The sequence below is a fragment of the Littorina saxatilis genome, linkage group LG1 (genome assembly GCF_037325665.1).
Source record: "Littorina saxatilis isolate snail1 linkage group LG1, US_GU_Lsax_2.0, whole genome shotgun sequence".
Classification (NCBI taxonomy): Eukaryota; Metazoa; Mollusca; class Gastropoda; order Littorinimorpha; family Littorinidae; genus Littorina; species Littorina saxatilis.
The window spans coordinates 55,678,688-55,706,228 of NC_090245.1; the positions used below are offsets into that span (position 1 = coordinate 55,678,688).

Sequence of the window (27,541 nt, forward strand, 5' to 3'; positions counted from 1 at the left end):
ACTAACACTGACCGATTACATAGAGTCACTTTTTCTCAAGTGACTCAAAAAATGCCTACCACTGAATACCGACCTGTCTGAGTTTCTCCACAAAGAGTTTAGTAATGAAGGATGTGACATACGGCAGAAAGAAAAAGGGACACACACACATACGCGCACACACACAACACACACACACACACACACATACAGAAACTTACAGAAAAAGAGGCAAACAATTACAGAAAGAGTGAGTTTCTTATAGAAACAGGAACAGACAAGCCAACACACAAAGACAGACTTCAGAGTAATGCAGACACAGATAAAAGAATTGCAGTTCCACTTTACACAGACTGAGAGAGAGAGTGAGAGAGAGAGAGTGAGAGAGAGAGAGAGACAGAGAGAGACAGAGACAGAGAGAGAGACAGAGAGAGAGACGGAGAGAAAAAGAGAGAGCGAGCGAGAGAGAGAGACAGAGAGAGAGAAGAGACTGACACTGATTTTATTGTGTAGGCCAAACACAAACATGGTGGAAAATAGATGTAATTAAAGAGAAATGCATAAATTACACACAAAAACAGACGAAATTGTTTAACATACCCCCAACTTCCAAGTGATATGTGTGTGTGAGAGAGAGAGAGAGAGAGAGAGAGAGAGAGAGAGAGAGAGAGAGAGAGAGAGAAAGTGAGAAACAGACAGAGAGAGAGACAGAAAGTCAGTCTCTTAACAACATCTGGGACAGACAGTAAGCCAACAAGCAACGAGAGACTTCGGAGAGACATATCAGACGCAGCAACAAAGAAAGATGCCACTTAATTGATATACAGACCTGTCTGAGTTTCTCAATAAAGAGTGTGGCGACGAAGGACACGACGTACAGTTCCTGCCACTCTGGCGTCTCTCTCAGCTTGGCCAACACTGTGTACATGAAGATACACAGGAACGACAGGTAGGAGATCTGAAAATTGTGAGAACAAATGTTACATTATTGCCACACACACACACACACACAAATTGCTTGTCTATCAGAGGCGGTGACTAATAAATTGAAATTAAGATAGATATCAACATCCTCATACAAAAAAATAGTTTGTCAACCTGTCATGGAGGACCAGTCTTGACGTCTTTTCTTTTTAAACTCTGCAAACTGCGAAAAAGCATACCCTATTCTATACTCTAACCCACTTCAGATTACAGGGCAGACCCCACCATATCAACCTCTCCCGGTGACGTCCCTTTTTAAGCATACATGCATATAACCATTATATATGAAGTCTTATATCGCGCGCGTATCTCCAGACTCGGACTCAAGGCGCAGGGATCTATTTATGCCGTGTGAGATGGAATTTTTAACACAATACATCACGCATTCACATCGACCAGCAGATCGCAGCCATTTCGGCGCATATCCTACTTTTCACGGCCTATTATTCCAAGTCACACGGGTATTTTGGTGGACATTTTTTATCTATGCCTATACAATTTTGCCAGGAAAGACCCTTTTGTCAATTGTGGGATCTTTAACGTGCACACCCCAATGTAGTGTACACGAAGGGACCTCGGTTTTTCGTCTCATCCGAAAGACTAGCACTTGAACCCACCACCTAGGTTAGGAAAGAGGGGAGAAAATTGCTAACGCCCTGACCCAGGGTCGAACTCGCAACCTCTCGCTTCCGAGCGCAAGTGCGTTACCACTCGGCCACCCAGTCCTTGTATAACCATAACCATGCACTCTCTTAATTCAGAGCTGCTGACATCTGCAGGTGAACATGAGGTCAAGTATGAGCCAAGGCAATCTTATTGTCTGACATATCATTATGTGCTTTGCAGTCACCCCCCCCCCCCCCCCCCCTCCCCTTCATCTTCCACGACTTGCAACATCTTTCTTTTCAGCGACACGTAAGCCCTTGTCTGGACTGCTAACAGCATTCACTAGCCTGTGACAAGATACTGGTGACATTTCTTTGGTTGCGATAACATCTAACAAAGAAAAATGTCTACGAGAGGATGTGTAGTAAAATCAGTTACATGTGCATCTTTAAAATGTCACAAATGTATCACAAATGTTTCTATCAATACCATACATTTTTCTTGTTTCTACTGTTTCAAACACTCACACAGTCCCAGAAAGGCAAACATACCACCACCATTACAACCACCACCATCAGCAAAACACGCAACTTGCTAAAAAAAACTAACTAACCGTGTGCAGCCAAAACTTAGTGACGGGAGCGTTGTAGAACTCGTAGATCTTTTTCCCCATCCTCAGCTGGCTTTTCTTGCGTTTGTAGATCCCTCCGGTGGCGTAGACGTTGTTGAGGTCAAGGGGCACGGTGCCGTTCTCATTCTTAATGGCCGTAGGCATTGGTGTCATGGTCATGGTGTTATCAACAACCTCATCACCACTCATCAGGTCCTGCAAACAAGGGAGTGGGTGCAAAACACACTTAGTTTCCAGATGGCCAACGTACAGCCTGTAAATATACAGGATAAGTGCAAAACGCACTTACAGCTTCCAATGTGGATACAAATACAGCTGCTTTAATACAGCAACGCCTTTGCTGCCAGAAGAATTAACGCTCTTTCCAAGATACATACCAGCTGCAAGTCTTAAATTTTTACTATAAACTCTGTGTGCAATGACAACAATACATTTCTAAAATGATAATGTATGCCTTGTGGAAACTGCTTTCTTCACTAGAAACTCTCTCTGCTCTGCGAATGCTGTCAAAAATAAACTCTTTAAATCATTGCACCTTTTGAAAACTGCTGGAACCTACTCGCACTCTTTTGAAACCTCTTAGCAGATCCTGCAGCTCATAGTCATGCAAAGAAGCTGACCTGTCTATTCGCTTTATACATGTATATTGTGTACACTAGAAAAGAATGAAGGACTACTATCGTATCATGTAGACTCTTATAAATACTGCAAGCCATACTGCGTTTTTGTCTGGCGGTTTTTGGTCTTGTATTTTCACAAATTAATCTTTTCAGAATAACTGGGAGCAACAAGAGAATCGTTGAGCAGCAAAATCTTATTTTTCTCATGGTGATTAATTATTATGCATGGTGAATGGCTTATGAAAAGAAGTGCCCAAAATGCCTCAATAAAATAACTGATCATTATTAGTTATGTAAAGTCTGTTAAAACAAACATTGTGTCCCATAGCAAACATTCAAAGCAGTACTTCTAACATGCACAGCTTGGTAATTAGGTCATGCAACCATGCAAGTGAGTGCACCTATGTGACTGCTTGTTTGTATGGATGTCACTTTGTGCATGTCTGCGTCTGTGCACGTTTGTGTATGTTTCATTTAATAATTAAGCAAGGGAAAAGTATGGATAATTATTCAGGTTTATAATGTAGGAATGACAATAACAACATGATATCAAAAAGGATTTCCATGTGCATGGAGACGAACACAAGAGTAGGGTATCTAAGATATTTGCCTGACCTGAAACTGAATAGATGCTACGATAGACACATCAGTATATCCAACCTCCTTCCCATGCTTAGATTTTACATTTAGTCAATATTCGAATCAAGATGGGGGGGGGGGGGGGGGGGGGGGATGTGTGTGTGTAGAACCATTCCTGAAAAATTAATGAAAAGATGTTTCTGAAACTTTATGGTACATGTGATTTTTTTCCAGATAATATCCCCATACTTTTCTTTCATGTTTTTTTTGTAGAAACGTCTTTGATGACGTCATATCCGTCTTCTAAATTAATTTGTCAAGTTTTTCATAAAAATTCTGATTGAAATTGAAATTGCAATAACAGATTCAAACATTATTGCAGTGTATTCTTTAACATTATTCGAGTCCAAAAATATAAAGATATGTTAATTTTAATCTGAAAATGTGCTCAAAATTCAAGAAAAATGTTTATTCAAATTAGGTGCCATGTTCCCATGCTTAGCGGACACTAGTTTGACCCGTCTCAGTTTTTGGGTTTCAGGTAGCCAAGCGTTACTAGTCTCTGTGATGGTTGATTCCGGGTTTTCAGTGTTGATCTTGTAGTTTTGACTGACAGAATTTGACTAAATGTTTTGATATATCGCTTCAAGAAATTTGTTTTACTTATGTGAGTCGACCGGCAGAGGTATTAAAAATAATTTGGCCACTTACCTTGCTTAAAATATCAAATTATTTTCTAAATCCAGTCAACTTTCTCTTGTGAGTTTGAACAGCTGTTGCGTACAAGACCGAGCTCCATTTGTGTTAACATTATCATGATTCCACCGACATACTTCTTCTGAATAGACAACATCACATGTACCACAACCACAATGGCAATTCATTCCTTTTTATTAAATGATTATTCTGACTGATTTCTTCCGAACGAAAGATGGCACATGTACCACAACCACGACTTTAACATTCCTTGTTATGAGATGATTATGGTTATTCTGACATTATTCTCCTGAACGAGACATCCCACAAACCAAAACCATCGTATTAACATTCCTTCTTGTCAAATGTTCGTTATTCTTCACAGTACCAAAGCTGGGTTTGTACAGCATATTTCATGAATATATATGAATTCAATGTATCTTTCATCCCGTAATCAGTTCTCCACCAGCATACATGTATCACAAATGTTTTCCGCATACATTGTTGTTGTTTTTGTTGCAAAATTCAAATACAAGCAGAACAAATTCTGAGATCCTGTGACATTGGGATTGTCACAGTGACTTACCTTTACATTCTTCCTATTGGATGCCTGTAACACCCAACATCTCGGTCAACAAATCTTATGCCATTTAGCTTATGGCTGCAAAATTGGACTGTAGATATCCCCAAATGAGCCTAATATATAAAACTCGCAATATGTACAAGAATTGAATAAATACAGAATTTGTCCTTGTTAAAAAACAAACAAACATCTGAGATCTACAGAAAAGAAATCAATCAATAGCTAACAAATCCTGGAAGTATAGCTGTCATCTGTCAGATTAACATTAATTCCATGGAAAACATGACATGCATGGGCAGGCAATAGGTATCTCAAATCGCTGAAAACTCTGTCGTCATTTTAGCGGAATTGCAGAACTTTCTGTTCATGGAGGAGGAGAGTTGGCACCAAGGACTGCCTGAAAATTCCTAAAATTGCTAACACTTTTATGCATGGTCCTAATTCTGCAAATTTGCTCATGAAAATAAATCCTAGGATGGGGTAAAAAACAAAAAAACATTGCGAGTGAAAGATTGTTGCAGTTTTTTGTGACAGGATATATTTCATGTGCACCTGAATTTCTCAACTACGTCAAATCTCACTTTCTACCCCAACACCATACCTACGGCGTACCCAGCAAATCACTGCAATGAGCACACTCCGGCTGTCGAAAACAAAGTGCAACCATCAAAGATGGGCCAATAATTAGCATCAAGGCAGGCAGGCATGCAACATCACAGCGCTTTCATTCCTCAAGAGGGTAATTAGTTTTTAGTTCATTAGCATAACCGAGGCAGCGTTTTATAAAAACAGAAAATGTACACTTTGGAAGATACCTTCCTTCCGCTATGCACAATCAAATAAACAACCATAGATCAGTCCAGGCTTTTGCATGTATAGGATCAAGGCATCCATCTGCTTGGATGGACACCAAATACCAACAGCTTGGCTGTGTTCTGTGTTGAGCAGGATCTTTCGTTGAATTTATTTCAAAGAGTGACATAAATGTCAGTACAGAGGATCCCCCCTTTTAAGACACCCAAATTTAACACTCCTTCCCTTTTAAGACCCTGGTTTATTTCAGATAATTGGTTCCTAACCTCTGTTTGTTTGTTCGTTCATGGGCTGAAACTCCCACAGCTTTTACGTGTATGACCGTTTTTACCCCGCCATTTAGGCAGCCATACGCCGCTCTCTGAGGAAGCATGCTGGGTATTTTCGTGTTTCTATAACCCACCGAACTCTGACATGGATTACAGGATCTTTTTCGTGCGCACTTGGTCTTGTGCTTGCGTGTACACACGGGGGTGTTCGGACACCGAGGAGAGTCTGCACACAAAGTTGACTCTGAGAAATAAATCTCTCGCCGAACGTGGGGACGAACTCACGCTGACAGCGGCCAACTGGATACAAATCCAGCGCGCTACTGACTGAGCTACATCCCCGCCCCATAACCTCTGTAACTTTACCCCCATTTTAAGACTCCCTCCTTTTTAAGACCTCATTTTCTCTCAGATTTTGGGAGGTCCACCGAAGCAAAAGTACATCTGAAAAAAAAAAACATAATAAAAAAAAATATACAAAAAACCCTGCTCTGGACAGTGAGGCTGTAGATTTTGTGTTTCATGTTAAAGTGGCAAGATTCTTATCAATAAAGCCTGGAAAAGATCCATGGTGGTGTACATAATAATTGCTTAAACATGAAGGAAGGTATCTTTATCCAATGACTGCTATGTGAAACTCATTAACAGAATAAGAGAAGTAAAGGCCGGTGAGAAAGGCTTATACAATATAATGACTTAAATCATAAGAAACATAGCTGAGAACATTAGCCTAGCTGCTAAGCAAGAAAGGAGAGTAACTTCAGCTCTTTTTCCTTCAAATTGCATGACAAACAAGTTACATGACAGTGTGCATTACAAAACAAAGACAGCCAAATCAGTACAAAGTTGTGGTGGAGTGATGTCAGTATGCTTGTGTGTACTGGTATGATATTAATTTCTTTTTTATGTGGAGTTGTCTGTTGTTGTTTTTAAATGCTACCTTCATGTTTTGTTTTGTTTTTCATCTCAATGCTAATCTTATTCTCTTAGGTGCCAGGAAACTGGTTCCACATAACTGTTACCTAATCTTGTTGTCATCTATATTTTGAGATCACTTACTTCCTTTTGTTTCTTAGCCTTACATTCATGTCAACATTCCAAAACAAAACAAAAAAGTTTTGGAAAGTTGGCAGTCTCTTTGTTTTTGGATTTTTTTACATTCATGTGTTTGCTCAATTCCTGCATCTACAATCAACCAACTTTGGTCGAGGAAAACACGGAAGTAGAAACGGTGACTATAACCTGAATATGTGCCATTAGTTTCAGTAGTGCATGTTCGAGTTTCAGTAGTGCATGTTCGACCTGGGGTGTTATGCACGGATGGCTTGTAAACGTTTAGGCAGCGTGTAAACATAGTGTGCCGCCTATCGCAAGGTACATGGTATGAACGAGTGGCGACTACACGCATGTACCGCCGAAACTGGCGACTAAATGTAGACGTGCTCCTGAGGTTGTGTAAATGATTTAGTCGCCGAATACAGCGAACAGAATGGCCACTGTCGTGGTTTGCAAGTCGCACTTACCCCACCCCACCTATCTACAGCTAGGGATAAATAACTGTCCTCTGCACCACATGCGGTACTACAAAAAAGAAAGAAACATCAAAACAAGACCCCAGACACAAACAAAACATATTCCTTGAAAGAAATCAAGACTACATTTTAAGGATGCTTCAAAGAAAGAACTGCAATCTGTATTCTCAGATAAGAATATAAACATAAAAGAATTGTTTGCTGGAAAGAATATTATTATTCCGGAAGAAAGAAAGAAAGAAAGCTCACTTTAAAGTAACAGAAGACAGAGTAGGCTAAGTTTCTGTCCATTTCAGTGACAACAAGCAAAGCATACTGTACAACAAGGACACATGCAAACACTGCCTCAGCTAATGAAGAAACAATGAACATCAAAAAGCAGGACAAAATGGGGCGAGGATTTTAGTAAAATTTCACAACTTTTGGCCATGAACACAACTATAGAAGCTTTCACAGCAAAATTGCCACACGTTATTTCCATTGAGACGAACTACAAGCTTAGTGTGAGAGCCGGGGACGTTTCAAGTGCAGTGTTGTGAGCACACAACCCATCCAAACATCACGCACGACATGACCATCAACGGTGAGGTTGCCTGCCGCCTGCCTTACATTGAAATCCTCGTTCACCTGACTCTCGTCAAATGAAGACACGGAGAGACGGCGCTGGGACTGCGTCTCCCCGCCTTCCTCCAGCTCCTCCAGATGCTCCTCCATGGTCTGAGGCATCAACTGCAGCTCTTCACGCGACTTGAACTCCAGGGCCAGCAGGTAGGGCGGGAAGAAGAGGCCCAGGATCACCTGTAACAACAGTCCAGCATACCTTGAATTCCCAATGGTAACATCACGCCTTTAAACTGTTTTAACACATTGTTTCAACATAAGACTTGAACCCCAAGGTATAGGGCTTGAAGATCAGACCCAAGGCCACCTATAACAGTTCATCCCACCTTGGTTATCATACCTGTAAAAGTTCTTCTTGTGTAACCTTGTGTTAGAGTACAGATGGAGAAATTAAATGACCCCCCCCCCCCAAACAAAAAAAAAGAACCTAGCCAAGTCTAGCGAAACACTGTGTTACCTTGAAGCTGGTGTTCTTCCTCATGCGCAGACCTCCAATCCACAGGTCGTTGAGGAGCACCTGGCAGGCAGTGTGGGCGATGAACTGCCGGTGGTTGGCGCCAACCGCCAGGCCCAGGTTGGTCTGCTCGCTAAAGGTCTTGATCTCGTAGGTCAGCAGCTGCTGAGTATAGTCGTCATCCAGCTTGTAGCAGTGCTCCAGCAACTCCAGGGCCAGCACTTGGAACTCACTGTCAATGAAAAGTAGGGTATGGATTCGGTAATAGCTTTATGCTTGAGTTCGGATCGAAGAAATTAAGGTTGTTCAGATCAAGAAAGTATGAAGGCTCAGAGGTAGCAAATAATGGCGAATGAATCAGGGAATGACTTACGTGGAGTATGACCTGAACTCCTGAGACAGCTCTATCTCCAGGTCGTCTTGGTCAGCTTCATGTCCCAGGGCTCGGTACAGGGTGCATGCCACCAAAGCCTGCACAAAGGTTTTTTTAATAAAAATGCCAGATCAGCAGAATGCAAAATCCTGTGAGATGTACAGATTCTAGGCATTTTAGTATCACATCTATTCAGACACTCTTAGCACGTCAACTCAGACTTCCTATTGAAAGGGGAGTGGTGAAGATCTTATTTTCATTTATATTAACCATTGCTATGTTGAGAAGATACATGCAAGTCCCCTAACTGTGCTACATGGGTAGTTCTTCATTAACACATCTACATCCGCCCTTTCAAGGGAGGGGGGCAGGGACCTTATTATTTTAAAATTTGGTATAAAATCATAGCCTACAATGTGTTGGGAAGAGGGAACAGGGAGAGAAAGAAAAAGTCCTATGAGTATAATAGACAGGTCCAATTCCATCGTCCAAAACGCCCCGCCTAGACTATCTCTCTCTCTCCTCCTCTGTCTATCCCCCCGATCCCCCACCCCTCTCCAATTGTTCACCTTTGCCATAGCCTCTTCGCCGTGTTGCCACATGAAGAGTGCCATGCGTTGTCGCTTCATCAGGACGGCCCAGACCATCAGGTCGTGGAAGGGGTATTCGAACAGGTACTCAGCGTTGCGCGTGTTGATCAGGTGGGGGATGCTGGTCACCACGTTCCCCACAATGCCAGAGTTGTTGCTCTGTGGGTTTGAAACGCATAAACGCATGGTCGGTTAGATTAAAGGTAAAACACATGTAAGATTTTGATATACAGGGTGACACAAAAAAAAACAGATCCCACCAAAAGTTTAATATTTTCTGAAATAATCAGCCGATTCTTTTATTTTTTCAGGTGAGCCAAGCTGAAATGATGTTCTAACAGCCCACCAAGTTTGAGCTTCAAGATGTCATGGACAACGGAGCATAAGACATTTATAGTCGAGGCCTATTTTCGCCGGCGAACAGATTTGCTCGGGCTGCGCACAACAGACTCTCTGACTGAATCAATATTCCTCGGTGTCCTTGCTGATTTAGGTCGACCAGAGTGGGATCCCCTGTTAGGGTTTTTACTATTGAGGTTATTGACAGTCCCATGGTCTCTGAACTTATCCCTCCATCCATAGATAACTGATTTAACAGGAAAGTCTCTACGTCCAAACTGTCTTTTGAATTCCAGTTGAGCAGCGTGGATAGAATTCGACCGAAAATAGGCCTCGACTATAAATGTCTTATGCTCCGTTGTCCATGACATCTTGAAGCTCAAACTTGGTGGGCTGTTAGAAAATCATTTCAGCTTGGCTCACCTGAAAAAATAAAAGAATCGGCTGATTATTTCAGAAAATATTAAACTTTTGGTGGGATCTGTTTTTTTTGTGTCACCCTGTAATTAGAACCAGGTACTGAGGTATTTTGACTGCTAGTATTTAAGATTTTAAACGATTTAAGATTTGATTGTCTTACTGAAAGCCTAAAAGTTCATGGAACATGTGAAATATGAACCAAAATTGGACTACAGTACAGGTATCATAATTTGTGTGTTCATGCATGCACCTGTCTGTCGATTTGTATGTTTAATTGTCTGTCTGTCTGTGTTTCTTTGTGTGTCTGTCTATCAATTTGTGTGTCTATGTTTGTCAGCCTGTATGGTTGTAACTGTCTGTGTCAAGGATTAGTTTTAACACAATCGTGAAAAAGTTGTTGTAGCCTCATCTACTTCGGTCAGTAAATTTTTTCTGTTCACTATTTGCAAAAATCTAGCTGCCTGGAAAAATAGTTAATAATGTAAGGAAAAAGGAATTAATTTGGGAAAGGTAAGCAAGAAATGTTACATGTATAGATGCTGACAGATATGAAGGCTGAAGCTTTGCCGAGTCCACATCGAACAAATTGTTATTTTTATGTGTTGTACACAGTCGCATTCATAAGATGACCAACGCTCATGGGAATAGTCACAGGATCAAACCAATTTCCTTCACTTTAACAGAAAGAAGAAAAATAAGGACAGAAATGGAAGAAGGTATGAAGACAAAGAGAAAAGTTTATCATCCAATACCACACAGCCAGTATAAGCCTGGAGGTGAAAGGAAAAGAGAAAAACAGAATAGGTAAATGCCTTTCAGATTCATTACACAGAATAAGAAAATATTTTGAGTGTGAAAGAAAATGCTGTAACAAAGCTACTGGTTAAACAAGCTACCAGATAAAAGTGATGATAGTCATTATCAATTTATGACAAACCAGTGACAAAGACAATTCCAACAGCAATGATGACAATGATGACATTAATGAAAGAGACCAAGAAGTTACAGCTGTCACACAAACCAATGACAATTCAAAACAACAATGATAACAATGACGACAAGAAAAGAGATCAAGGAGCTACATGTCTCACAATCCAGTGACAATGACAATTCCAACAACAATCATGAAAAGGATGAAGATGATGAAAGAGACCAAGAAGATACAAAGTAACACCAAGAAGATATCTCAGGTTCCACCAGGGACATAAGCCCACAATACCAGGGTTAAAAGAGGAGCGGTTATCCGTGCTCAGCCCAGGTTCTGTAGAAAGCAGCTAGACAAAGCAAGTTGGGGTTCGAAGCCAAGAAGCAGTAGAGGATTGAGAGAGAGAGATGAAAAAAGGTTCAACACATACTCCGTCACCACCCACTTTCTGCTTGAATGCGTTGTACTTCTGCCGGAAGTAACGTCGGCAGTACGACGAGCGGAAAGCTCCGCCCATCAGATGTTGGATGATCAGCCCGATGTCCAGCAGTGAGAATCGGAAGTTGGAGGAAACGTTCTGAAAACAAAGAAAAAAAGTTCTCACAAATTGCTCCATAACTATAAAGGCGGTTCTTAATTGAGCCCAGAGTCGACTTTACCGAAAACTCAGTGCTAGGGCTTCATGCGGCCAGCTTCCTGAAGTATACTGCGCGTAGTCGACTTTACCGAAAACTCAGTGCTTGGGCTTCATGCGGCCAGCTTCCTGAAGTATACTGCGCGTAGTCGACTTTACCGAAAACTCAGTGCTAGGGCTTCATGCGGCCAGCTTCCTGAAATATACTGCGCGTAGTCGACTTTACCGAAAACTCAGTGCTTGGGCTTCATGCGGCCAGCTTCCTGAAGTATACTGCGCGTAGTCGACTTCCCCCAGTTAAGGACAGGCTTTTAACACATTGTGCTCAAATCTGGAGAAAATGTTCAGGTAAAATCCACAACCCTCCATGCAATGCTACTTAACGCAACATATTCAGCTGAAGAAAATTTCCAAGTTAGCTTTATTTAGATTAACATTTTCAATACATTCCTCTCTGGAGTAAAATGGCTAATTTATTAAAAATAATTAAGCTAAAGAGGAGGAAATAAATGGTTTAGAAGAAATTGCTTTAAAAGATAGACTGCCGTAGCAGTCAAAGTAAACTATTTAGACAGAAAATAGCAGGCGCAGTCATTCTGTCACGGTTTGATAGATGTGTTCACTTACAGATCACAGCTGCTACCAAGAGTAAGAGTTGCAAAATATTATGTGAGACACATTACCTTGCGAACATCCTTGATGAGGTATTTGAGTGTGTTGGACGGACCTTGTTTCTGTAAAACACATGCATAAAGTATATAATTATTTTCAAACAATTCGCAACTGTATACAAGAACTGCATGAACATGTAGAATATCTCTAAACTTCAGTCCAGTCTGTCACATTATGCACAGCCTGGGTTATTTATGACTCCTCATGCTGTAGTCAGACAGACAGACAGATAGGTAGAGGGTCTTGCTCACAGTAATGTAGTTCATACCAACCTGTCAAATGCCAATGGTGAGGAAGGTATGCATGCTAACATCTTTCTTCAGGACATATGAACAGAATCAGACAGACAGACAGACAGATAGACGTTACTCACAGTGTTGTAGAGCTCCTCCAGCCTATCAATAGTGAGGAAGGTGTGCATGCTGACACCGTTCTCCAGCAGCAGCTTGACGAAGTCGACGCGATCACTGATCAGGGCGTCCATCATGGCTTGTTCCAGCCCCCCATCCTGATACATACGAATTAATAAATAAATACACTCCCATTAGAAGTTGTCCTGAACATTAGGTGATTATACTATTCTGGAGATTTAGGAATGTGAATCAAAAACGGATGTGGATGTGTCCTGGCTCAATTGCAAATTTTCTAAATAATGACATTCTTATCAAATTCTATTAATCAGGAGAAAATTCCTTTGGCTTGGCAAGTGATGTTGAATTGTGAATCTGTATTTATTATTATAAACTCTGAATTTAAGGGAAGCACAATTCTACAGTAGCAGGAATGTGAACCAAACATGCGTTACTGCTCAATAACAAAAATGACTAATCAGAAATTGTGATCAAATCTATCAATCGGAGAAATCACAAACAACTGCAGCTTTCTCAGCCTCATGTGCAGCTTCTTCTTGATCCTGACATTTTGACGAAACGCATAACAAACATACCAGATGTAGAATATTCAATCCTTATTATCCTTGCATAGGCTACTAGCTTCCAACAGCACTGATATTCTTAGTTTGTGAAGGTTCCACTGTATTTAAGACTGACAATAAAGGTCATTTGCTGAACTGCCCTACAGCCCTTAACATCACCAACTACAGCACTGACTCGCAACGACCCAGCTAGGTCTCCAGCTAACTGCATGCATTTTTGATGACAAGAACCGGGATAGCCATTCATATTTCAAAATTTTAACTCACCAGCCGGGCGAGTAACTTCAAGAAAGTCACAAGCCCGCCAGAAATTTTGCTGGCCCTGTACATATACGTTATATTTCATGACACAATTAAAACAGCGGTGACATGCACAGGAGCCTCGTTATTGTTTCACTAGAACATGGCGATGATTTTGCAGAAGACAGAAGTTTCTGCATCTGCAGTGCTTATATGGCTTTAATACTGGATAGTACAACCAAAAGTTTTGCATTAGACCAGAATTTTCACTGGCCAGCCAGGCGAGCAGCCAGGTAGTTTCTACTAGCCTGGCGTTTTTTTACTCGCCTCTGGCGATCAGGCAGATGATTTGGCCATCCCTGCACCAACCTCCACATCTGGTGCCTTGGCAGCCGGAAGTTCGAGTAGGACAGCTGCCCCTCCTTCGGCCTTCATTATTGTTGTTTTTTCTTACCCAAAAACCACATCATCTAACACCCAGGAGCATGCCCTCAATAGTTTTACAGTGAAGGTTTAAAACAGCACTTCTTCTTCTGCGTTCAAAAGCTGAAACTCAATCCCAAGTACACTCTTGTTTTTGCACGAGTGGGTTTGTACATGTGTGACCGTTTTTACGCCACCATTTAGACAGCCATAGCGCGCCAATTTTGGGAGATAAACAGCACTTAATTAAAATCACGGTTTACTGACCGGCCATTCCTGACCGTAGACAAAGATGTGACTGCGAGCGATGTCCACTCTGTCCCAGGCCAGGACAAGGTTGAGCTGGTCCATAGCACTGGCGTTCGTACCTGTACAGCAACCCACTTTATAACAACACTTAGTTCATTCACCTGCATTACACTCAACTTCATTCACCTATAGTACACTCACCTTCACAGTTTAATTTCCATGACAACCACATTAGAGCTACATATAGTTCATTCACCTATATAGTACATATCACATCCAAAGTTTATTTCCCCGACACCTGGTTCGTGCATTCTTGGTTCAATCAAAATTAACTGATGCTATTAGTTTCACTTAATTCATTTATTAAGGCCCCAGTACTACCTTGCGGAGAGCGTAATTTCGGTTATCTTTGTTTAGTCAAAATGTTTGAAAATTGGGCAAGACATCAATCATAGAGTGTAGTTTTCTGCTATATGGGTATTTTGTTGTTAAAAAAATATGTTGAAGCAGAAGAATATTTTCTAAATGTGCTAAATGTGCTATTTTTAGTTACACATAATATGGATTCCGTTTTTACACAATATTTTCACACACACTCACTTTTCACACGAGTTCTTTTTTTCTATGGTTGATATTTGTTATCTGGATTCTTACAGACAGGCAAGTGGAAATATCCATTGGTTTATAGTCAAATAGTCATATAATATCAAATATGAAAATAAATATATGAAAAGAAAACAAATGGGGTTCTTTATTGATTTCAGTAATTTCTATCTGTGAGAATCCAGATAATTACAAGACCAAACAGCATGCAACTTTTTAAGCTCTATTTATACAAATAAAATAATTACAGTCTAAAAAGGAGCTCAAGAAAGTGTGTAAATCAAGGGAGCATTCATACTTCATACTATTATTCAAGGGAGGTAAAAAAATAATCATCGTTTTATGCATGATGTATCTTGTACATGTATACTCAAAGTGCATTCGTGTCAGAAAAATGACGTTTTCTGAGGCTGAGCCACCCACTTCAAAGTAGAATAATAGAAAAACTAAAACGCAGAAACAACAAGAGGCGAAGCCTTCAAGGCTCACGTAAGAAATCGACAAACAGTAACACAAACTCAATCACTCCGTCACACATACACACACACACACACACACACACACACACACACACACACACACACACACACACACACACACACACACACACACACAGTAAGCATAGGTGAAACTGTGCAAGAAAGCGAGACCCTGGATCTGCCAAGTAGTCTCGGCCCGCTCACAATAACAATGACCGAGACTTTCAGTAATTCCTTTGCGTGACGTCTAACCCTCTTACGTCATAATGTGACGTCTTCAAATAGTTTCTATCACACACGTCGAACACTTTTGACCGAGACTGACGTAATCCATAGACTCGGAAATGTTAAAGTTTCTATCACAGACATACACACGCACGCACGCACGCACGCACATACGCACATACGCACGCACGCACAGACAGACAAAGTTACGATCGCATAGGCTACACTTACGTGAGCCAAAAACAGTCAAGTGTGTGTGAAAATATAGGCATGTTTCAACACAAAAAGTTAATTGTGTTATGAAAACAGGAAAAAACGTTTTTTGGTCAATTTTCAGGTAGCACTGGGGCCTTAATGGACTAGAATGATAATATTTAGTTCACCGATACCTGACTCACAGAGTTTTAGTCTTCAGTGAAAGTTTGTTAATAACATTTTTTTCACTCACATTTTGTTGAACATTTTACATCTGAAAAACACGTTTTCAGAAAGCAATTGTGTATTTACAAGTTGGCACATACTTTCATAACATTCACTTTACATTCAAGGGGCAGCAAATAGATTCTCAAACAAGAGGCTTAAAACTGGAATACATAGCAGAGTAGCTTCCCTTCACTTCCTTAACTCATTGTCTCCCACTCATATTGCTACCGCAACACGGTGGCCTAGTGGTAAGGCGTCCGCCCAGTGAGCGGGAGGTCGTGGGTTCGAACCCCGGCCGGGTCATACCTAAGACTTTAAAATTGGCAATCTAGTGGCTGCTCCGCCTGGTGTCAGGCATTATGGGGTTAGTGCTAAGACTGGTTGGTCCGGTGTCAGAATAATGTGACTGGGTGAGACATGAAGCCTGTGCTGCGACTTCTGTCTTGTGTGTGGCGCACGTTAAATGTCAAAGCAGCACCGCCCTGATATCACCCTTCGTGGTGGACTGGGCGTTAAGCAAACAAACAAACAAACAAACAAACAAACTCATATGGCTCTATCTGACCAGGTACAGATATATCCGGACACATAGTCACTACATTGCATCTGCTCTCATTCGGCACATATCCGCATTCTGCTCAGACAGTTAGCTTCAGTCGCTTCCTGTAACGTCGATCTACTGCCTGCATTCCAGCGTGCTGTTACACAGTTTCTACTCAGTTACTATAATTCTGAGTGACCTGCTGGTCTCGGCTAAAAAAAACCTTGGTCAATAGAGGTAGGGTAAACAAAAATCTAAAAACTGCATCCCAAGGGGAATTCTGACGGAAAGACACAAAAGAAGAGCATACACAAATATTAAGGCAGTTCAAAATGGAAGCTACCACAATTCAAAGATGAGTCACAGTTGCAGTTATCATCGCTTTGTGTCAGTTGTGTACGTACCTCGTTTGTCCATTTCTAAGGTCGACAGGTCAAAGTTCTTGTGAGTGTTTCGTTCTGTCCCAAATAAAACGTTCGATAAACTTAACCTTTCTGAACTTTTTCGTTCTATTCTGGATTTTGGAACGGTAGCAGTCTATCTGTTTGGGAGTTGAATTGTTAAGTTAGCATACCTTTGAGCAGCGCAGTGAGAATGGCCAGGTCAATGTCCTGAGACCCATCTACCATCCTGAACACTGTGATCTGAAACACACACACCAACAATGTCAACACTCTCATAGAAATCAAGGCAAGAAATAACATGATACAGTGGAACCCCCCTTTTAAGACCTCCACAAATCTGAGAAAATCGGGTCTTAAAAAAGAGGGACTGTCTGAAAATGGGGGTAAATTTACAAAGGCTATGAACAAAAAGTCTGAGAAAAGAGGGTCTTAAAAGGGAGGAAGTCTCAAATTGGGGGGGTCTGAAAAGGGGGGTTCAACAGTACATACTCATTTAGCAATAACTTGCACAGCGTGAAATGCTGCTTCTGTTCTAACGCGTTTTGTCAAAATGTAAAAACTTTTTACAAAACGCAGGGGGCTCAAACACGCGTTTTGTCAAAATGTAATAACCCTAGAATTCTGGGCTATCATCCAGTTTCAGTTTTACAGCAAGCTGTTATACAGGGAATTGATTAATTAAAAAAAATGTAGCCAACGAGGTTGTCAATTGGTTGGTCAAGATGAAAGACATGTCTGAAGGTGCCGGCAACCGCCTGTGCCGACAAGTCGGCTTTCTTTGATGATTGACGTCCATTTAACAAAGCAAAATCAGGCTATCACACATACACGCACACTAAAAAAATATTCGTTCAGAAAATCTTTGTTTACATTTATATGACGTTAAAATTATCATATCACTGACTCCCGCTGGAAAACCCCTTTAAACGCAAAACAGCAGACTATAACACAAGCAAAATAATGCATCGTGCAGAAAATTTCATTTATTTCGGCGACGATTAATGGCAACTGACTTCCACTTGATTGTCGCTTTAACTGCAAAAAATAAGACTATCAAGCAAACCAGAACACAAAAACAAAATGGTCGTCATTCAGGATATTTACATTTTGAGTTAAATTGAACAAAATGACTTTTATCTGAATGTCCTTTTAACTGCGAGAATTCAGACTATTACAGAAGCAAAAAAAAAAAATTCTTCGTTCAGAAGATCGTTGTTTACAATTTATATAACCTTAAAATGGCCCCATTGACTTCCGCTTGGATGTCCTTTTAACTAACACCAAAATGAAACTATCCCACATATATATACAAAGAAGCAGATGTTGTTTTTGATCAGAAGATCTTTGTTTACATTTTATATGACGTTGAAATTATCAAATTTGTTTCCGCTTTGATGTCCATTTAACTAAGCAAAATCAGGCTATCACACAAGGCAACACAAACACGCACACTAAAAAAAATATTCGTTCAGAAAATCTTTGTTTACATTTATATGACTTAAAATTATGTTCTCACTGACTCCCGCTGGAAACCCCTTTAAATGTGAAAAAGCAGACTATAAGATAAGCAAAACAATGCATCTTGCAGATTTTTTTTTTTTTTTGGGGGGGGGGGGGGGGGGGGTGGCGACGATTCATGCCCACTGACAATGTAATGATCCTAAAGACTTTTGTTTGATTGTCCCTTTAATTGCAACAAATCAAACTATCAAACAAACCAACACACAAAAACAAATATTGGTCTTCATTCAGGATATTTTAAATAATCGGGGTAAAAGGAAATAAATGACTTTTAATTGAACTGTGGATTTGCATGAGTAGCATACAAACAGACAGACACACAATTTGGAAATTATTTGATGGTGAAGATTCTAAGTTTTCTTGACTTCCAATTTCAAAGAAGATAAGGGGTCTTGTGGGCGCGCCACTCGTTTTGTCAAAACGTTTTTACAAAACACGGGGCGCGCCCCGCGTTTTGTAAAATGTTTTACATTTTGACAAAACGCGTTACAACAGCTTCCCTTCCACACAAAAGCAGTAGACAAATATTACAACCACAGCAATGCTGTAGCAGGGGAAACAATCCGATATCACAAGGAATCAGACTAAAAAAAACTAAAAAAAAGACGGACTATTATGATAAAGACAGACAAAGAACAAGACAAAAACGTTTCATAAATACGGAAGCAAGATGCAACACACACAAAATTCTATGTTATTCGAATGTTTAATTATTGACCAAACAAAACGTTACAATTGTTTTGTCAAATATTTAAATGCTTCAAGAACCTTCAATTCTTGCTCCTCTGTCTGTCTGTTTTGCTTTGCAAGTCGTAAAGTGTGAATCGTTAATTTGTAGTTCCTCTCTCTGTTCTGTCGTCCGTCTTCTTCTCTTTTCTGATTTTTGTGCCTGAGGGGTCTCTTTTCTGACTTGTGTGCCTGATGAAAACGCCGTGCTTTGTTATTTGTATCGTCTTCGTTAAACACGCGAGTACAGTATTTTTGGTCTTTTTGCTTCAATTCTAGTTTGTTTTTTAATTCTGAATTTTGGAACGTTGGCAGTCTATCTGCATGTTTTTTGATTTTGACGGAAGCCAGGATTTGGCACTGACCAGTTCCTTCTTCTTGACGCAGAGCATGAGTTCGATGAAGAGTTTCTCTGCCTGCTCCAGGGTGTACTGGAAGATCTTCTGCATGGTCATGATCAGCTGGTCACGCAGGCTCTCTGGCATTGTGCTGCAACACAGCATTTTTATCCTTACTTATTTTTCTTTTACAAAAGGGTGGCATTACATCAGTATTTTTTGTTTCCCTGTTTCTGCAATTTATCCATTTCAAATTTACTCATTTTCTCAATGGTAGTGTACATGCACCGCTAACAACTTTTTGCTAAGTATAAAACTTTATAACATGCTTTTACCCACGTCTAATATTTTCGATATGTACAGACAAGAAAAATCAAAAGTGAGAAAAGTTCACTGAGCACACAGCGCTTTTCACACTCAATTATGAATCAAAAAACAAGAAAGGTAAGTTGTTGGAACGTTTGTTATTGACAAAAATACGTTACATTCACAAATATATCGACCAAACCATCTTTTAAGTGCACAGACAAACAAGTTACGAAAACTTATCTTGATGAAGGTTTCTACCGCCTACTACAGACCTGTTTACCCCCCCAAATGAAAATCAGGAATGCAACTGGTACTTTTCCGTAATTTGAGGCATCTTTGAGTAATCTTTTTTATCAACCATAAACCAGCTCGAAAACGATTAAACGAAACGTTAATTCGTGCGCTACCATGCAAAACAAGTACAAAATTGATAACCATGTTTAACAGTATTGTACTACACACACAGAAGCTCGATCACACACACCACAAACACACAACACAAGACACCTGATATATATGCAAGTTAACAAAAACAAGTTTACTTTATCTAAAAAAAATTTTTTAAAAAACAGTATTCAGGGGCGGAGCAAGAGAGCTATAGAGGGGGGGGGGGGGGGGGGGGGTGGTACAACCTGGGGTCCGGGGGTTGGGGGGTCTGGCTGACGAATTTTAGCTATTGTATTAACAATTTGTGGCTTATCCTTGATTTTAAACATGATAAACTGGTGTCAGCAGCCACTCGTTATTTCTTTTAAAGTTAGTATTAAATAATGGCAATTTATCTTCATTGATATCTGCTCCGGACAACAACAAAAATTTCACACACAGACATTTTTTTTGTTTGTTTTTTCCACAGACTGAATTTTTGTGTTTTTTGTTGCTTTTTTGACAGCAAGGGGAGGGGGGGTCCGGAACCCCTGTAACATTCCCCCCCCCCCCACCCCCCTACTCCGCCCTTAGACTATTTACAGTCAAGATGCATGTGAACAAAACCACCTTACATTCTGTCACATCAGACATCCTGCATTAAAACCAGTCATAATAACTCGATCTCTCCAGAAGCTACCTTTAATTTTAGAGGACCGATTCGTTTATTTCATTTAAACATTTTGTTGTAAGTTTTTCGATTCAAAGAACTGTGATCTTTGCTATATTGGAGAAATATTAATGGAGATCAGTTTTAGACTCAGAAAGACTTGAATTTCGGCAACAGCACAAGTCACTGATGAGCGCCACCATAGACCTACATCTATGTCTCTGGTGTGACTGACCGTAGTGAGAGATCGGTTCGCAGGTCTGGGAGACTGATTCTGTGGAAGTAGAGACCTAGGTCAAATAAACTCGATGCGAAGCAGGCTTATGTTTTGCCAAACATAATTTCGTGTTTTTGTTTGTTTCCATGTTCATTTGTGTACTGCATTTTGTTAAAACTAATGCTGCGTCTAACCTCGGGACACGTGCCGCGACGTGACTCGTATTCTAACTGACTAGCTTTGTTGTTGCACTGATCTCAAGTTGATCACCAAAATGAATGTGGTTCGCTCTTCTTAAACTTCACCAGACACCGTCACTTGACTTAATAGTTTTGCCGATATTTCTGTACAACTTTCGATTTTTTGGTTGGCATTTCGTCCCCACAGAGATCGGACCAATGTCGATCTCAAAACCGCGGAATCCGACAAATAACTTGCTGTGCACATGCGCAGAAAAGGCTGTTTCGGTCAGTCTTGAAATCACAGTCCTGGTGACTACCACAATTTCGACTTCGAATTTTCACGCAGGAAAAAGGTTTTCTCGACCGCAATTTCCGGAATTTTCGGTAGATTTGCGTAATACCGGAATTTAGAACCCAAATCCGTAATAATTCCGGACAATCCGGGAGAGTAAACAGGTCTGCTACTACGAAGCCGCAAGCGAATGAATGCACTCAATCATGAAAAAAACAACTAATGAAAAGACCATGTTGAAACAGGTCCTGTAAACAGAAGCCACAACTGACCCATCTTCCAGCGTGTACTTGTGAGCAAAGGCCAGAAGGTCCGCAGCACGCCCGCTGCCATCACAGACCACCACAGGCACCGGTGGGTTGTCAGTCACGTACTCTAGCACCGCCCTGACCGTGTTGGCTCCCCCCTCAAGCACCACGCAGATCACCGGCACACCACGCCCCTTGAAGTCATTGGCTGTAAACATAGATGATACTTATCATGATACCTATCACAGAACAGAAGACTATACTGCCATTATTTTTTGTTTAGTTCTATTCTAACAAGAAAAGCAAACGCGTATGCAACTCACCTTGGGGAGAAGTAATATGAATGAGAAACCATCTGCTGCTCCATCTCTATAGACACGGACGAAAGAGACGTTTTTATACTTTTTTTTACCCAAATTCAACCCTACTGTGACCTGCAAATATGATGGTGATACACCAATTGAATGTAATGATTATTTTCCTCTTCTTTTTTTTTAAATTTTTTTTTTACCCAAACTTGACCCCACAGTAACCTTGAAATTTGACTAAGGTCAACCAGACTTGATTCATGTTTGGAGGTCATTGGATCTTAGAATTATGTGGGATTCCAAAGCTCTAGCTGTAAAAATGTTCACGAAATTGATCATTTTCCAAACATGACTGCTGTGACCCTGAAATTTGACGAACTACCAAACTTAGGTCACGTCAGGTAAGAAATTGATAACTTTCCATTTTATGACCCCAACTAGACCCCGCTGTGACTCCACAATTTGTCCAGGGTCAACCAGATTTGGGTCATGTCGTGAGGTCATCCAAAACCCTAGAAGTGTGCAAAGTTTCAAAGCTCTAGTTTAAAAAATATTCAAGAAACTGACAGGTTTCCATGTTATGACCCGTGAGGGCGTAAAACTTGAATTTGGCATACTAAATAAGTAAAGAGTACTAAATTAGTAAACATACATGTATGAATAAATAGGTAAATAACATTGCAAAAATAAAAATGCTTATGAAACATATTGGTTTCCCCTGTTGCTGTAAGCAAATTCTCTACAGAAAATGCAAAAGCCCAATACTGACTTTTCCTCTTTTTCAAATTGATTCTTTGTATACTTTCTTCCGTCTCTGTCTGCAAAAGAGGTGCTGAAAGGACAGAGAGGGGAAAATTACAAGTAGATCAAATTAAGTTCTAAATGCACGTTCACAGATATGAGGATATTCCTCTGACCTGAAAAACCTTGCTTTCAGCACACAATAAGAACCAAACAACAAATTCTTATCAGTTTTAAAGCAATCAGTAACAAAGTACTGATGAAAGTTTTGTGTGTGTGTGTGCGGCACTACACTTGGTGCGTTACTTTTCTTTAAGCTGCCTTAGGTCAGAAGCTCTGAAGACCTATGCCAACCAACTTCAGTGGAAAATGAGTTAATGTGATACAATACAACCCCTCCCCCCTGCATTTTAAGACCCTGCCTTTTCAGATGTTCCGTCCATAACTCCTGTAAATTTACCCCTATTTTAAGACTCCCTCTTTTTCAAGACATTATTTCCATAGATTTGGGGAGGTAGCTAGGCCTTTAAAGGGGTACCACGGTATATCAGCTGAATAATTATTATTTTCACAATGTATTCAACAGCATTTTGCTTCTCAGGTTTTACAAGTTGTTTTTGAAATAGGATATGACGGGCGCAGTGGCGTGGTGGTAAGACGTCGGCCTCCTAATCGGGAGGTCGTGAGTTCGAATCCCGGTCGCTGCCGCCTGGTGGGTTGAGAGTGGAGATTTTTACGATCTCCCAGGTCAACTTACGTGCAGACCTTCTAGTGACTTAACCCCCTTCGTGTGTACACGCAAGCACAAGACCAAGTGCGCACGGAAAAGATCCTGTAATCCATGTCAGAGTTCGGTGGGTTATAAAAACACGAAAATACCCAGCATGCCTCCCCCGAAATCGGCGTATGCTGCCTGAATGGCGGGGTAAAAACGGTCATACACGTAAAAATCCACTATTGCTAAAAACATGAGTTAACGTGGGAGTGTAAGCCCATGAAGGAAGAAGAAATAGGATACATTGTACATAACACACACAAACACACACACAAAACAAACAAGTTCAAACCAAGAACTGTGATTATTTATCAGCTCACCAGCTTGCAAAACAAACGCACGAAAACCAGCTGCTCTGAACATAACTATTTTATCACCTCTATTTTCCGACATGCCACTTACTGATGCAGATCTTCTGCTGAGCGATGTACTTTTCCAGCTTGCGCCTGAAGAGGATTTCCCCACCGTACTTTCCCTGGGTGCCGTTGTCCGCCAGCAGGAAGTAGGAGTGGTTGCTGTTGAGGACGGAGGAGTTGACCTTGGTGCTGGTCACGCAGTGGTAGGGCACCACCACCTGCACATACGCAAGACACAAACATCAATAATAATAATAATGCATAATAATTTATATTCATAAAGCATGTGTATCCAGGGTTAAACCCTGCTCAAAGTGCAGTAAAATCATTGGGAAAAAACACACAATAACATAACATTATTTACAGTGCAATCACATCAATCATCAATCGTTCCTTGCAAGAGATGATGTTCAGGAATATCTCTGTCCAGCTTTAATGGACAATGGAAAAGTGGTACAACACAACCTGCAGACATGCATGATCAAAACATCAATCAGCAAGTACGTGTTCCTTGCAAGACATGACGTTACGAATAACACTGTCGAGTTTTTATGGTCAGTGGAAAAGTGAGGCGAAGATTGCGAGTGATAATTATGTTGTGTCAAGCGTAGTGTGACAATACGCAGCGCCAACTGGAAGCTACAGTTCTGTGTCAATCCTAATCTGCAAAATACAGAGTTTTTATGAGTTGTGGAAAAATTGCAGGAGGCCAATATATTGTGAGTAATATTTAAGTTGATTTAAGCATAGTGTGACACTGTACAACGCCAACTAGAAGCTACTGCTCTGAGCTGTGTCAATTCAAATCTGCAAAACGTATATCTGTAGTTACAGGCTATGTATACTCTTCAAGTGAGAGTTGTTGATAGCTAAACAACTTATTATATAGTGAGGAAGGTGTTTAGGAAGTTAGGTAACACAAGGACGCAAATCTCAGGACAGTGTGAGTTTTGTGACAAACCACTAGATGTACTGATTGCGCTTCTACATGACATGTTATGCAAGCTGAGGATTAGCAAAGGCGTTCACTGAATGTTGGTCCCTGCCGCTGAAAGGTCACTCTGACAAATTACAACACACAAAACAGACACAGTCACGTTTAGTTGTTTCCTTCTTTTACCAATTAACAAATACCAGAGCCATTCCCCGCCATAAACAGACCTCCATTGTAGACTGATGGACACACACACACACACACACACACACTACAGAGTGACAAACACAAACACACCCACAAGCCCCCCAAATCCCCCACCCCCTCCCTGCCCCCCCCCCCCCCCACCCACCCACACAAACACATACACACAGACATTCATACACAAAAATTCAAAATCAAACTCTGTATCATTCTATGAGGACTGTGTGTGGCTTACATCGCGGCCAATGAGATCTTCTTTCCGCTCCACAATGCCCCAAGGAGCCACCCCCACAGCCACCACCTTGTTCTTGGTTTTGGCCGTTCTGTCCGAGATGGCGTCACCAACGTGCTTTGTCACACCTGCAAAACACACACAAGGTATTAAACCTTAATGGTGTACTGCACCCTGCATTATAACTGTTCCAATGTGTACATGTACAAAGAAACATACAGATACATGCACTGTTGAAAGAGACACACAGAGATACATATAGATGGATAAAAAGACAGGACAGGAATAAGGAACGTACACTTCTCTTTTCCACTTTTTCCAACCCTAAAACTCTAAAACTGTGGACTTCTTTGCATATATATGAGCACACACTGGTGCAGACAGACAGACAGATGGTGCATTTCAGCAAATAAGCACAATTACCCAACAAACACAATTAACGAACACCCCCCCCCTTCTCTCTCTCTCTCTCTCTCTCTCTCTCTCTCTCTCTCTCTCTCTCTCTCTCTCTCTCTCTCTCTCTCTCTCTCTCTCTCTCTCTCACCAATCCCCTGTTCCTTTACAAAACCAAAACCACACAAATCAAACTAAGTAGCCACAAATAAACCCACTTGAAACTTTACTCGTGGCCTATATTTGGAAAGCTGCAGAAAACAACTCTACAGAACTGCTCTGGAAGATAAAATCCAATTCATCATAAATAACCTGGCACACAATATCATTTCAACACAACGCACTTTTTTTTTAAGGCAAACACTATATGCTCCCCCAGTCCTCCTGGATGGCTCCTCTTGCCCCCCCCCCCCCCCCCCCGACTCTGACCCACCCCAGCATATAAAATATCATCATCAGGCTCCTGTGGCCTAGTTTTGCAAGTTATTTTCATCCCTGCCCAGCCATATCATTGACAGCAGACTCATCAAAAAGTTCCCCGCTGTCATTGGCGATATAAGCAAATCAATAAACAGCTTTCTTTTTTAGAATGATTGACTGTTCATGAGGTGTGGTTATTCTATTCACCCGCAGCCCATTCTGAACAAAAACAGCTTGAGGAAATAATAACTTTTCAGGACGGTAACTGGCTATACTGAGAGGCAATGGAAAGAAAATTGAAGAAAATGTCAAAGGCTCAGTTTGTAATATTTCACTCTTTGTCACGCACTGGAGAGGATTTTTTTCTTAAATCCCAAACTGAGTCATTTCGCATTACAGGAAGACAACAGAACTTTTTCTTTAAAAATGAAGTTAATACACATAATCAACCGCATTTAAAGTTATAAAAACCAGAACTGACAGTTTGTTTTCCTGTCCCAGTTAGCAAGAATATATTCTATTTCAAATTAAGGCTATTATTTATGTATTTATGCAACCCACAGTCTTAAATAACAGAGTTTAATACAAGCTGCAGTGGGTATAATGTGTAACAGTTGATTGACAAAGGATTCTGAAACCTCCCTTTCTACCCAAGTCACCAACACTGAGCAAAACAGTTGTTTACACAGTGGAACCCCCCTTTTAAGACCTCCAAAAATCTGAGAAAAACAGGTCTTAAGAAAGAGGGAGTCTTAAAATGGGGGTAAATTTACAGAGGTTATGAACATAAAGTCTGAGAAAACAGCGTCTTAAAAAAGAGGGAGTCTTAAATTGGGGGCTATTAAAAAGAGGGTTTCACTGTACCCACTTTGTAATGCTGATTTTGACCAACAAAAGCGCCAAAAAAATAACGTAACAATAAACTTCCAACAACACTATCTCTCCCCACTGACCTGTGTTGGTGCCGTTGGTGATGATCCAAGCACCTGTGGTCCTGGCAGCCTTCAGCAGACCTTTGCGGAAGACGCGCTTCAGCTTGGGTTGAAGGTCAAAGTTGAGAAGGCCGCCGTGGACGGTGATGAGCAGCTTGGGAAGGTCAAGGCCCCAGTGCTTGGTCATCATCTGGACCACCATCTCTGGCCGCGAGTCCATGCTGCTTAGCCGCATGTACTGTCAAACCAATGAAGAGGTGGTCGGTTGAAAGTTTATTCAAATGAAGGAAGTAAGGGAGGGAGAAAGGAAGAAAGAGAACAAGTCGCGTAAGGCGAAAATACAATATTTAGTCAAGTAGCTGTCGAACTCACAGAATGAAACTGAACGCAATGCCATTTTTCAGCAAGACCGTATACTCGTAGCATCGTCAGTCCACCGCTCATGGCAAAGGCAGTGAAATTGACAAGAAGAGCGGGGTAGTAGTTGCGCTAAGAAGGATAGCACGCTTTTCTGTACCTCTCTTTGTTTTAACTTT

At 40.9% G+C, this 27,541-nt stretch overlaps 1 protein-coding gene and 1 long non-coding RNA gene across 2 annotated transcripts in view; one reads left to right on the forward strand and one right to left on the reverse strand.

The window, feature by feature from the left end:
* LOC138974665 (uncharacterized) overlaps window positions 1–27,541 on the forward strand; it is a 300,124-nt gene that overhangs the window by 117,582 nt on the left and 155,001 nt on the right. The window lies entirely within an intron of this gene.
* The window catches only part of LOC138974570 (transient receptor potential cation channel subfamily M member 3-like), a gene marked incomplete in the record, with an annotated part of 158,009 nt that overhangs the window by 52,484 nt on the left and 77,984 nt on the right, over window positions 1–27,541 (reverse strand). The window contains 16 exon segments of the mRNA XM_070347291.1: window positions 809–937; window positions 2,183–2,395; window positions 7,920–8,090; window positions 8,371–8,599; window positions 8,741–8,838; window positions 9,310–9,489; window positions 11,445–11,591; window positions 12,332–12,382; window positions 12,694–12,828; window positions 14,185–14,285; window positions 17,012–17,081; window positions 19,454–19,577; window positions 21,735–21,918; window positions 23,937–24,108; window positions 25,264–25,388; window positions 27,027–27,243. Of these exon segments, the coding sequence (XP_070203392.1) occupies window positions 809–937; window positions 2,183–2,395; window positions 7,920–8,090; window positions 8,371–8,599; window positions 8,741–8,838; window positions 9,310–9,489; window positions 11,445–11,591; window positions 12,332–12,382; window positions 12,694–12,828; window positions 14,185–14,285; window positions 17,012–17,081; window positions 19,454–19,577; window positions 21,735–21,918; window positions 23,937–24,108; window positions 25,264–25,388; window positions 27,027–27,243 (2,346 nt within the window).